The sequence below is a fragment of the Lactuca virosa genome, chromosome 8 (assembly GCF_052849685.1).
Source record: "Lactuca virosa cultivar CGN04683 chromosome 8, Lactuca_virosa_CGN04683_v6, whole genome shotgun sequence".
Classification (NCBI taxonomy): Eukaryota; Viridiplantae; Streptophyta; class Magnoliopsida; order Asterales; family Asteraceae; genus Lactuca; species Lactuca virosa.
The window spans coordinates 116,554,216-116,567,122 of NC_136433.1; the positions used below are offsets into that span (position 1 = coordinate 116,554,216).

The window sequence follows — 12,907 nt, forward strand, 5'->3', positions numbered from 1 at the left end:
ATGATCGGAGAGGTTATAAGATTCTAGTCTACATATGTGCCAAGAAGATGGCACACATACCTTTTTAGGTTTACGATCTTCTGAAAAACAAACAGTCCGCGAAGGCTAATGTGTACGCGTGGTTTGCGCGACAAAGACAAAATAGACCAAGAAGATGTGTAGATAAAAAATAAACACCACCTATATATCATTATGAAGCTCTCACATTAGAAAACACAATCCATTAATGATTAACTGTATGTACAACATATATACGTATTTAAATGTGTCCAAAGCTAAGTAAACATATATAAATTTTATTAATTTCCAACAGATAATTCTTACATCTCGTATAATTATAAATTATAAAAAATACCAGTGAATTATAAGGTTATAAGGAGACTTGTTAAATACATGAACAACTATCCCATCACCCTCTTGAACATTGAGTGTAGGTCCTGGTCCTGGTAGGCTATTATCACTTGTCTTTTACACAATCGGTTTACAGTCAAAATTTTCACCTATAACTGTTATAAATATCACTTGTTAATACAATTTTTTAAATTCGAATAAACGTCCGATCAAAATTAGATCATGTAAATGTGCTTTTGTTATAAGAAGAGTTGAATATTATGAATGACTTCATGTAAATGTTTTTTTCTTCATGAGTTGAACCATTAGTCCGTTGTTTAGATGATCTAATTTCGATCGAACGTTTATTTGAATTTAAAAAATTATATTAACAAGTGAAATTTATAACAATTATAGGTGAAAAATTTGACTGTAAACCGATTGTGTGAAAGACAAGTGATAACAGCTATCAACGAAAGCCTACCAGGACCAGCACTGAATGTTCAAGAGGGTGATGGGATATTTGTTCATTTATTTAACAAGTCTCCTTTTATATATATATATATATATATATATATATATATATATATATATATATATATATATATATATATATATATATATATATATATATATATATATTTCTTTACTCTTATTTTCAAATAATATCTAGCTATTTTATTTAATATAGGCATGGGATATTTCAGAGGTCGACACCATGGGCTGATGGACCTAGCTCCATCACTCGGTGCCCGATCATGCCGGGGAATAGCTACACTTATCGGTTCAACATCACCGGCCAAGAAGGAACACTTTGGTGGCACGCCCATGTACAATGGCTTCGGGCAACTGTCTATGGGGCATTAGTCATCCGACCAAGAGGTGGACAAGAATACCCTTTTTCCTAAGCCCTTTCCAGAAGATATAATCATCATTGGTACATTTTAGTTATTTTATTTTATGTATCATATATTATATATGGTGAAATGAGTAGTTTTTATCTAAATTTACTTATGGATATATGTTTTAGGAGAATGGTGGAATGCTAACCCCATTGATGTAGAGAAGGCTACCTTAGCCACCGGTGGCGTAGCTAACAAGTCTATCGCTTACACCATCAATGGGTGGCCCGGGGATTTATATTCTTGTCCTTCAAGAAGTAAGTCGATTAATCATTAATCGGTATTTATTTTATAAAGAGTTAAATCATTTGTTTAATTGTATTTCAAATACACACACTTTGGAAGTTGTGCAAGGGAAAACATATCTGTTACGCATAATCAACGCCGCCCTCAACACCCAAATGTTTTTAAAGATAGCCAACCACAGCATGACTATAGTGGCGGCGGACGCAGCCTACACAAACCCATATCCTACATATGTTATTGTAGTGGGTCCCGGTCAAACAACTGATGTCCTATTGACCACTAACCAGTCACTGGGATCCTATTACATGGCTGTCCGTGCGTACATTAGTGGAACCGGTCGCACTTTCAACAACAGCACCACCACCGCAATCCTTACCTACCGGAACACCACCACCATGCCGCTGCCACTTCTCCCGGACATGCCGCCTTTCAACGACACCCCAATCGCATTTAAGTTTATGAGCAATCTAACATGCCTCATAACAAGCCCGTTTTGGCACCCTGTATCACAGAAAGTAGATGAAAACATGTTTATTACGATAGGGCTAGGGATATCACCATGTGCAAGTGGAACAAAATCAACAAACCAAACTTGTGCAGGGGCGTAGCCAATATAGGGCAAGAGTGGGCATCGGCTCACCCACACAAAATTAAAGTTACATATATATGGTATGTATAATATATATTTTTGTTAAATAAAAGGAATTAGGGTTGTGATATGACCTATTTCATTCAAAACTTGAAATTAATAGAAGAGAATACATTGTTGTCTATGTCGATTAGACTACATTTTAGATTATTTTAATGATGTAAGACAACATCGTGTGCAACTTAAATATAGGGATGAGAATTTGGCTGGAAAACCCGAACCGAACCGAATTAGGCCCGAATAAGCAATTCAATTCGGGTTTCGGGTATCTATATTATGCTTATTTGGTTCTCGGGTTATTCGGTTCGGGTTATCCAAATAAGAGCTTATCCGGTTCTAAATACCCGACCCGAATAAGCATTCCTCCTCCCCTTTTCTGATCGACAGAAATCAAAATCACAATTCTCACTTCTCTCCTCGTCGTTCATAGCAGAAAAAAAAACCTATGCTCGTTATCGTCATTTCAAATGGACCAATCTTCTCATATATTTTCAAACTCGAAATCACTTCTGTCGATCCTTCCTCATGTTTCAAACTTTCAAAAACCAACCATTCCTACTGTCTCTAAGGATTCACGAATTCCTACTTTGTCTAGTCATGGAAAATTGGGCTACAACTCAAGAAACTCAAATAATAAATTAATTCTCATTATGTTAATCTACTATGTAAATGTTATTCTTTCAATGTGTTATTGTGTTATGTTAGTCTTTGAATGTTTTATGTTGATGTATAAAAGCACATTGTTATTCTATTATTCGGGTTATAAAATCCTAATACGGATTATTCGATTTTTTTCGGTTATATTAGGTCATTAATCATCTTGTACATGTTATTCGGGTAATAACCGAACTGAACCCGATTAATACATGAACCGAACCGAACCGGTATTGGTTAATCGGTTCGGTTTTCGGTTCATACAATTACCCTTATTCGGTTTTCGGGTTATTCAGGTTCGGGTCGGTTCCGACCTGAATAGCATCCTTACTTAAATAAACAATTTAGTTAAGAATGCATATATATATATATATATATATATATATATATATATATATATATATATATATATATATAGTTATATTTTATTATCGTTTGAAGAATTTTGTCTCTCGTTCAAATTTTGTATATTATTTAGTTTACCCTAAAACAAAATCCTAGCTATGCCACTGAACTTGTGGAGGCCCACTCGGGCAGCGCTTTTCCGATAGCATGAACAACCACTCCTTCGTGCTTCCGACCAAATTGTCAATCTTGGAAGCTCATTTCTTTAACGTTAGTGGGATCTATACGCCGGACTTCCCTAATGAACCACCGGTGAAATTCGATTACACCAACGTCAACAATAGTTTGAATCAAGCCCTTCTGAATACACCCAAATCAACGAGCGTGAAGAAACTAAAGTATAATTCGACGGTGGAGATTGTGTTTCACAACACTGCATTGATCGGATATACCCAAGTCAACCATCCCGTACACTTGCATGGATATAACTTCTTCGTGTTGGCTCAAGGTTTTGGCAACTATGACCCCGTCAAAGACAGGAAAAAGTTTAATCTTGTGAACCCACAACAACGGAATACTATCGGTGTGCCTGTCGGCGGTTGGGTGGTCATGAGATTTCGAGCAAATAATCCAGGTAAAATATAAACTTTCCGGCCGAAATTAGTTGTGCCTTTTCACTTTTTAGTCATTTATATATTCGTTTTTACAATTTACAGGTGTATGGATCATGCACTGTCATCTGGATGTACACTTGGGTTTGGGTTTTGCCACCGCGTTTGTGGTTGAAAACGGAGGGACAGAGGACTCGACGGTGCCACCGCCACCGGCGGACTTGCCAAAGTGCTAGAAGAAAACTGAAAACGTCCGTCTTTAATCTTATTATGTGTGTGTGTGGGTGTTTGTGCAGTTATTATATAGAATAAAAGTTGATCCTTGTATCGATAACGTTTGACTTGAAGCAACGGCAATCTTATAAGTTTGAAACACGTAAAGGAAAATAAAAAATTTTGGTATTAGTTTTTCATATTTAAGCCAAATACTTCTCCAATTTTTCCACTTCGTCTACGCTTCCAATGTATAGAGGAACTCGTTGATGAATCTGCAAATAGAAAGTAAAAATTTGGTGAGTGTTTGACTAATTGAAAAGTCAAAGTAAACATGTGTACATTGTTCTACGATTTACGAACCTCAGTCGGCTGGATGTCAAGTACTCGTTGATGCCCATCGGAGCCCTTTCCGCCGGCCTGTTCAACCAAGTAACTCATCGGAGCACACTCATACAAGAGTCTAAGCTTCCCGTTCTTGCTCTTTTTGTCCCGAGGGTACCCGTAAATTCCTCCGTACAAAAGCGTCCGATGGAAATCACCAACCAAGCTACCGATATACCTAGCGGAGTAAGGTTTTCCGGTAGGACCAGGGTCCTTTAGGTCATCCATGTATTTCTTGAGCTTATCATCCCATAGTTGATAGTTTCCTTCGTTAAACGAGTAAATCTTACCCGATTTTGGGATTTGGATCTTTTCTTGAGTCAGAACAAACTCACCATACATTGGGTCTAATGTGAATGAATAAACGCCGGTTCCTATGGAGAGCACGAAGATGACGGAGCTTGAGTACATGCAGTAACCGGCTGCCAGAAGGTTGGTTCCGGGCTGGCATACGTTCACGATGCACCTCTGTTCCTCGGTGTCCAGCTGCATATACAAGAATTAATTTCTATTGTTAGTTTCAAACATCTATTTTCACTTCAAGAGCCAACATTCTGCGTTTGATTGGAATCTGTTTGAGCTTAAAAGTCAAGTTGATCGGGAAGTTACCGTGGAGTTATCGTCAAGATCAGGGAGACACTCGTCGTTTGGACTGTAGATTCCGAAAATAGAACCAGTTGAAACAGCAGCATCAATGTTGGATGATCCATCAAGAGGATCAAACACCACAATGTAGTTGCCGGAGTAACTCTCTTCCACCGCCACAGGCACATCCTCCTCCTCCGATGCAATGATCCCAGTTCTTCCACTCGATCTCAAACAATTCGAAAACACCTGTTGAATCCACCACATTTTTCAACTAGTTAACACCCAACTCTTTTTTCCAATTCAATTAGAAATGGATGAATGTATCACTAAATGAAGTATCCGATTGGGTATCATATAATTATTTCATCATTTCATGCAAGATTTGAAGAACTGTTCATTTGTGAAAATTCGCAACACCCTGTTTTCCCAAAGTGACGCAAAATAAATAAATAAATAAATAAAAGTCACTGTAATCTTCTTCCAGTTAAAACTCAAGCAAAAATTTACTCTACTTATTATATAATTTTTGTCTAAATGTATTGGGATCAATTTGAGATATGATTTGCGAAAAAGTACAGTACTAGTGACAGTGACGTAACAAACCTCATTGGAGATGACATCGAGCTTCTTCTGATCCTCTCCCTGAATATTAACAGCTCCCTGAACTCCGGTCATGTTGGAGATGCTGGCTCGCTGCACCAAAGATGCGATCTGTTTACAAGCCATTGAAATGCTGGACAAGACGATGGTAAGTTCAGCATCGATGATTCCAGATTGCTCTTGTTTCAACAACCAGGTTGTCAATGTCATTATCTGATAAGAACTCGTCTTCTTTACGGACGCCGCCTCTGCTGCCACCGCCATGCACCGTACTCCTCCTGTGGTGGTGGCGGCACCACCACCGGCGACCGGAAGCTTTCTCTTGGAGCATGAAAAGAGGGCGGTTTTGAGAGGGGATAGGCGTGAAGTTGAGTGGGAACTGGAGAAGTGAAGGAGGTTTGAAGATGTTGTTGCTGCCATGGCTGCGTTCAGAAGGCAAAGATTTGTGTTTTTTTTTTTATTTTGTAAAGTATTTTTATTAAAAGTTTAGATTGGGATATGGAAATGTGAGGCTGGTGAAGGGGTGTATGAAGATGGGACCCAGCTATCTACCACTCATTTGTGATCCTTGTATAATAGAAATATTCTTTGAATATTAGAATCAACAATTGGGCCTTCAATCGGGCCAAAAAAGATAATTATATATGTGTAGTTAGAAAGAAAATGTGCAAGTAAATGTGTGTCCAGTGTCCACAATTCGTATTCTTTCAAATTGTCTTAAAGGCCTATCATTATCATATATGGAACTTGTTTAAGCGAGAAATTCGAAGCCCATCTATGAAGAAGTTGTTTAGGAGAAACTAATCACGGAGAAGTATATAAGCTCAATAACGCTCAAGTTTACGTCGCATTGTGTTCAATTGAAAAATCCAAACAATTTGGATACGCTTACGACTTACCTTAGATGAACTGCATAGCAACTCTTAATACATGAACATAGAATGTTTCTTATCTTTGGCATAAGCGTTTTGTCACATCCAATAATCATATGGTAAATGGGATGCCTTTAATTAAAGAATTGACAAACATACATGGGAAACAACACATGGAGTTATAAATATTATAAATTAACTTTCCTAATATTTCATTGAACTTTGTAGAGTTCAATGCATTGTAGGATAAAGTTTCATGAAATGTAAAACGATGGCGCAACAATCCATTGAATTTTATAGAGTTTAGTGCATTGTAGATGTTTTTACTTAAATAACTACTAATAATCGGGGAAACATTCCTAAATAATAGTGTGACTTGATAACCAAATAATGAACTCCTAATTTGGATAGGAATTTATTCACAAAAAACTTATCCAATGATAATTTTGGAAACGTTTCCTTAACAGAAAATAACACAAAAACAACAACAAACCCTGGATATCCTATTGAGATAGGGTAGGGGAGTTAGTCAAGTTTGTAAAACAAAATTGCAAAATCAGTTTAATCAAACACCTCTTTGATTAATTGGAAAAATAACTCAAAAACCAATTATGTTTTTCTGCATAATATCATGCCTCGATATCTATACATATATATACTCCTAAAACTACTGACTTGTAGAATTAGATCACAATTAGGAAACTAGAAACCGACTTGTTTATGATTTCCTAAAAACTAGGCTGGTCTCCAAGTCCTACTCGACTTAGGATTCCAACAATCACCCCCGAATCTCTAAGTCCTTCTAGAGAATTCTTCAACCCCGTTTCGTTTTTTAAAAATCGGATTCATCGCTGTCGTCACGTTCCGAAAAATCACCTTCTCGTAATTTTTGGAGTCGTTCCGGACATTCAGACGCAAAGTGACCCGTTTTGTCACACCGAAAACAAATCACCTTAGGTCGGTCTTTTTCCCTATTTTTCCGATTTTTGTCGCAACAGCAATTACATTTTTTGCAATTGGGTTGAGATAAATCAGAATTGGACTGTTTAATGGGCCGATTACTTTGAGAAACACTATTATTTCCTTTGGGCCCACCTGACCCACATGACCCTCCAGATCCGGATCCACTTGACCTGTTAGTCCCATTAAACTCATTCGATCCTTTCCACTTTCCCTTCGTTCCCGACGAGTTACCCCCACCAACCGACGAGCCTTCTTCAAACGTCGATTTCACAAATAGCACCTTTGATTGATCGCTCCCATTGGTATCCTCTTCCCTTACTCTTTCCTCGTAGGCCTTTAATCGTCCAACCACATCCTCGAAACCCACCGTCTTCAGATCAAGAACTTGCTCAAGGGAGGCCACGATGTGGATGTATTTTCTTGGCAACGACTTGAGAAATTTCTTCACCATCTTTGATTCTTTAATCGTTTCACCTAGTGCTGCCGATTGTGACGAGATTCCGGACAGTTTTCCGGCGAAACTATCGATTGTTTCTGAATCGTTCATCCTGAGCCGATCGAACTCGGCACTTAGGGTTTGAAGACGGGCCTCCTTCACCCTATCAACCCCTACATAACGAGCCTTGATCGATTCCCACAGAACCTTTGAAGACTCGACATCGCCAATTTGCATTATCAAGCTTTCTGGAATTGCCTGGTAAAGCAACCCCATAGCAAGGTAATCTTTCTCCTCGGTCTTCTCTGTTCCTGGATCGATCACTGTCCAAGCCTTGTGAATCTTTAATACCACTTTCATTCTTATTGACCATACCGTGTAATTCGTTGAGTTCAGCATAGGACACGCTACAGTGGTTGACCCAACTTCCTTCACTCTCACCGGAGGGGGCCCTGCACCATCTTCACCATCCGACATGTTGACCTAGCTTGTCAACAGGTAACAAAATCGATCTCACAGCCTTCGATTCCTTGGCTTTGATACCAATTCAAGTTTGTAAAACAAAATTGCAAAAACAGTTTAATCAAACACCTCTTTGATTAATTGGAAAAATAACTCAAAAACCAATTATGTTTTTCTGCATAATATCATGCCTCGATATCTATACATATATATACTCCTAAAACTGCCGACTTGTAGAATTAGATCACAATTAGGAAACTAGAAACCGACTTGTTTATGATTTCCTAAAAACTAGGTTGGTCTCCAAGTCCTACTCGACTTAGGATTCCAATAGTTAGATGTCGACAGTCGTGCTTCCATATGGGGTAAAAGGACTGCGTCGAATAGATGACCTCCGACATACGCAACTGACGACATGTAAAAAAAACAAACATTTAGTGTAAATTAGAGCATAAATACATAAAGATTAAAAAAAATCAAATTAGGGTCTCCAACTCCAATAACCTAGAAAATAGGTAAGACAACAGGAAGTAAGTAAAATGTGAGCAGTAAAACAATAGATGAATAAACAATTATGCAAAGATAAGATCACAAAATATATGTCAAACTGCTGATCATGAAACAAAACATACACAGGAGCAAGGCTACCCGTCTACTATGATGTTTAGTCTTAACACACTCCTATTTGAGGTCATGTTATCGGAATGAGAAAACCCCTCCACATCAAGCCTAACGCTCTCATCCAATTTGAAGTGATGTCCTCAGAAAGATAAAATAACTCACATAAACAAAATTTCTGCCAAAGTGTTGCCAAAAAAAGGATGGAATCAAATTATACTTCAACAAACTCCACCCTTAGACGAATTCCGTATTTAGAAAAAGTAACATTCAAACCTTCATAAGGAATAAGTTTGAAAAAGTACCAGAAGTGCCAAAAGCCACTAAGAACTTAAACTTGAATGCTAAAATACCTTATGGTATCAAATGTGCAAAAATACCTTACAATATTGACTTTGATGAATTTTTTTGCATCTGTAGCAAGGTGGGATACAATATGAATGATACTAGCACCTATTGTACGAAGTGAAGCACATTCCATCCTAGTTTAAACTTTTTTGTAGCAATAACTCCTCATGGGCATGAGAGCCATATACAATTGATATTTTCCCGAAATAAAGTGAAATAAGCAATTAGTTAACAACTTGGAACATGAAAATGCTAATAAAGAAATTCAAAGTTCATAACTCATAATACAACTTGGGTACTCTACAATCTAAAAAACAAAATGAATACATCAACACCTATTCATAAAATACTATGAAAAACACAACCACCCAAATTCAAAGTTCCTTAAAGATACAAATTAGGGTTCTTTTTGCCATCGTTGACTTTCCACATCACCAAAGAAAAGTCAACATATCAAGTCATAATTGCTGAATAGAAACTTTGTTTCATCAACTAAGCACCATCTAATACGTCCACGTGTACATTATCACTTTCTTCATTCACCTTCCCGTTTGCTTGACTTCTTGACCTCTGTATCACCAACATTATAAAAGTCAATCACTTAACTAAAATAAAAAACAAAAATAATTTCAACAAACTTTAATGTTTATAAATATAAATTCATAATACCCGATCTACAGGATCACCAGAGTTTCCATTCACAAGTTTAGTCCCTTCTTCTTTCATTCTGCCATCCTTGCTCAAAGGTAACACAAGTCCACCTAGACTTCGATCAGGCAGCTCTGAAAATAATATTAGAATTAATAAATTCATAAACATGATAATAAAAAGAATTAGATACAATACAAGAATATATTTGTTTATGTTATACTAACCTGGTAACTTGTGATCAACAAAGAACACAACCAAATTAACTGTGTACCTGTGGTAACAAATTTATAAACTTAGTACATGACGAAATTAATAAAAAAAAAATGTGATGAAGATATATAAAAGGTTTAATGAAGTGTTATTTTACCATGCCACAATGACATCAACTGTGTAATGCTTACGAGATGCAATTATTAATAAACTCTGAACCACGGCTATTAGCCAAGCACACTGTTTTATAAATCTACAAGAAAGAAACAATAAAGAATTTAAAAAAAAAAATAGTTATAATGTTGATATTTGATAAAGTTAAGTTAAGTTTTAAACATTACCTCCGGGAACCATATTTTTGATATGTTCTAACAAATACCAGAGAAAAGATCATATGAGATGAGAATATCAAATCACCACAACCATAAAGAACACCCCGGGGAACTGCAAGTTTAGATAATATTTATAGAAAAAAAAAAAAATATATATATATATATATATATATATATATATATATATACTTTTTAACCAAAAAAAAGGGAGAAAGAATAAAACTTACTAATTACAAAAACTTCAAGAAGATTATCTGGACGAGGCAGTGTTGCAAGACGTGAGCCCTGAAATTTGGCAAGATAAATTTCAAACATATGAGTGAAATTTAATACTCAATTTTGAGTGTACTTTTTAAATATTTTAATGATTAGTAAACAAATAAAGTAAATAAAATACAATACAAGTTAAATAATAAATACCTCACGGCAATGGTAGTTTGGGCCAGGCAGTATAGTTGAATAAAATGTAATGATACGAAGAAATTGACAAGCCTGCAAAAGTTAAGAAAAAAAGATTAAACATCTCAAGTTTATTACACAAAAAAGAAATAATAATAATAAGAGTTTATTGTGAAACTGTGTATATGTATATATGAAGGTACAGAAGGCCACTTACAACTAGAAACGCGAGGACTCTGACCCAAATAAGAACTGTGTATATTTTTTTGCTTTTGAATATGAAAGGATGGAAAGTCCACTGGACAAGAAGAAAAGTCAAACAGTACAAAAGATGAGGACAAAATGTACATAACAATCATAAATGCAAAGTAATTAGAGCTTACAAAACATTAAATGGAAAGAATAATTACCAGGACAAAGGAAAGGAAGACAAAGGTGAATACTGTCTCACTGACATATGCTCTTTCCTGCCCAAGTTCCTTCACGAAAAATAAACATAATTATAAAAAAAAATATGATCATTAGCACTTTAGAGACATTCAGAATGTGTTTTATGAATAAAGAAAGATCAGAGCTTTGAGTTATACATACAGGAAGAAGTAAGAACCCGGAGTCTTGTAGAATTGGTCCAGGATGATGAAAATAATGAACTGATCGAGCTGCCAGCCCATGAATGTACTGAAAAAAGTTGTTCCAAAATGAAATATAATAAGAATATTGTGTTGCTATGAGAGTTAAGCAAATAGAACAGAGTGAAATACTGGAAGATTTAGCTATCAATATATCACCAATACTGCAACATCATTGGTGAATATGGTAAGCACCTTTTGAAATTTAATTGGCCAGAAAAGTGGGAATTAATGGAGTAAAAAACAACTTTTCAAATCCAAACAGTTTTTAAAGTAAAAAGATGCTGTCATCCTTGCATAAGATCACTGATAAAGCCTTCACTCAAGGAAGAAAAAAGCTGATTTGAGTAAAAGGGTCCAGATTATTATATCGTTCATCTCTACTCTGAACTTGATCTATGGATCAAGATGCCTCAACAGAACTGGAGATAACAAGAACAACGAGATTAAGATGAAAAAAAAAAAACCTGGCAAATTAAACCGCCGAGAATATACTTCCAATTCTCCAGAAGAAGGTTGATTTCAGTTGTAGTTTCTGCACATATTCTTTTCCAAAGCTTTTCAAAAGAAAAAAAAATCAACAACAATGGAAAATTAAAGTTAGATTAACGAATTACTTGTTCTAAAAGGAATGATTATAGGAAATTACAGTGTAAAAGAAATCATACCTTGGAAGCCTCGCGACCAATGTAAAGCGACATCGTATGAGTGTGTGACAGCCAATGCCATATTACATCATAAACCTAACAGTTAACGACGACATCGCTCTTCACAAAATCAACAAAAACCAACCTTTATTTCTTCTAAATCCTAAATCGATATATCAAATCTTCCAAAGTCGGTTTTAATTTTTGAGTCGTACGATTAGCAAATCAATTCGTAAATCCCTTGAAATCGAGACAAATACGGTGAATTTCACAGCAAATCAGACTTTTCAAAAGATCGAACAAAATCGGAAAACAGAGATCGAAGAAATAATATTAAAATACTTAGAACTCGAGAATCAAAAGTTCGATTTCACTGATGGCTGCTCACGAAGAAAATTCTTTATATGATTTCGCTGAAACGCGAGTTGAACACGGAGCGACCGTTGAGAGAGAAGAAAGTGATTAAAAAGGGGGCTTTGGTTTTACGGCAGGCCATTAAACAGCCCTCAACTTTATAAATATTTCATTTTTCAACCCTCAAATTCTGAAATTAACATAAAGACCCTTTTTACAACCCTCTTTTGAGTTCAACTTAACGAGAGAAAAAAAAAAAGGTGAAAATGAGAATAAAATAAAAGAAATTGGTGTATCCGAGTTTCATTAAAATAAATAAGTGGAAGAAAATGGAATAACCACTTTCTTTCCTAACTTTACTTCCGATTTAGAAGGATTTGAAGAGAAATAGCAAAATATTTAATTTTCCTTTCATTTCTCTCCAACTAGAAATACAAAAGACAAATTTCTTTTCATTTCTTTTC

The 12,907-nt window shown here is 35.9% G+C and overlaps 2 protein-coding genes and 1 pseudogene across 2 annotated transcripts; 1 reads left to right on the forward strand and 2 right to left on the reverse strand.

Moving 5' to 3' along the window:
- LOC145130762 (laccase-7-like) lies at positions 1-4,112 on the forward strand (annotated as a pseudogene).
- On the reverse strand, positions 4,060-6,014 carry HCEF1 (high cyclic electron flow 1). Its single transcript, XM_079064200.1, has 4 exons — positions 5,526-6,014; positions 4,944-5,168; positions 4,314-4,820; positions 4,060-4,225 (listed from the first exon to the last, which is right to left on the reverse strand). Exons 1-4 carry the CDS (start codon positions 5,940-5,942, stop codon positions 4,154-4,156), a joined length of 1,221 nt encoding a protein of 406 aa, XP_078920326.1. The 5' UTR covers positions 5,943-6,014; the 3' UTR covers positions 4,060-4,153.
- Positions 6,015-9,445: 3,431 nt separating this feature from the next.
- On the reverse strand, positions 9,446-12,525 carry LOC145132998 (phosphatidylinositol:ceramide inositolphosphotransferase 1-like). The gene is made up of 12 exons (XM_079067952.1): positions 12,111-12,525; positions 11,910-11,999; positions 11,405-11,491; positions 11,224-11,292; positions 11,031-11,111; positions 10,835-10,906; positions 10,642-10,699; positions 10,424-10,526; positions 10,240-10,335; positions 10,097-10,143; positions 9,891-10,003; positions 9,446-9,791 (listed from the first exon to the last, which is right to left on the reverse strand). Exons 1-12 carry the CDS (start codon positions 12,141-12,143, stop codon positions 9,714-9,716), a joined length of 927 nt encoding a protein of 308 aa, XP_078924078.1. The 5' UTR covers positions 12,144-12,525; the 3' UTR covers positions 9,446-9,713.
- Between the last annotated feature and the right edge of the window lie 382 nt (positions 12,526-12,907).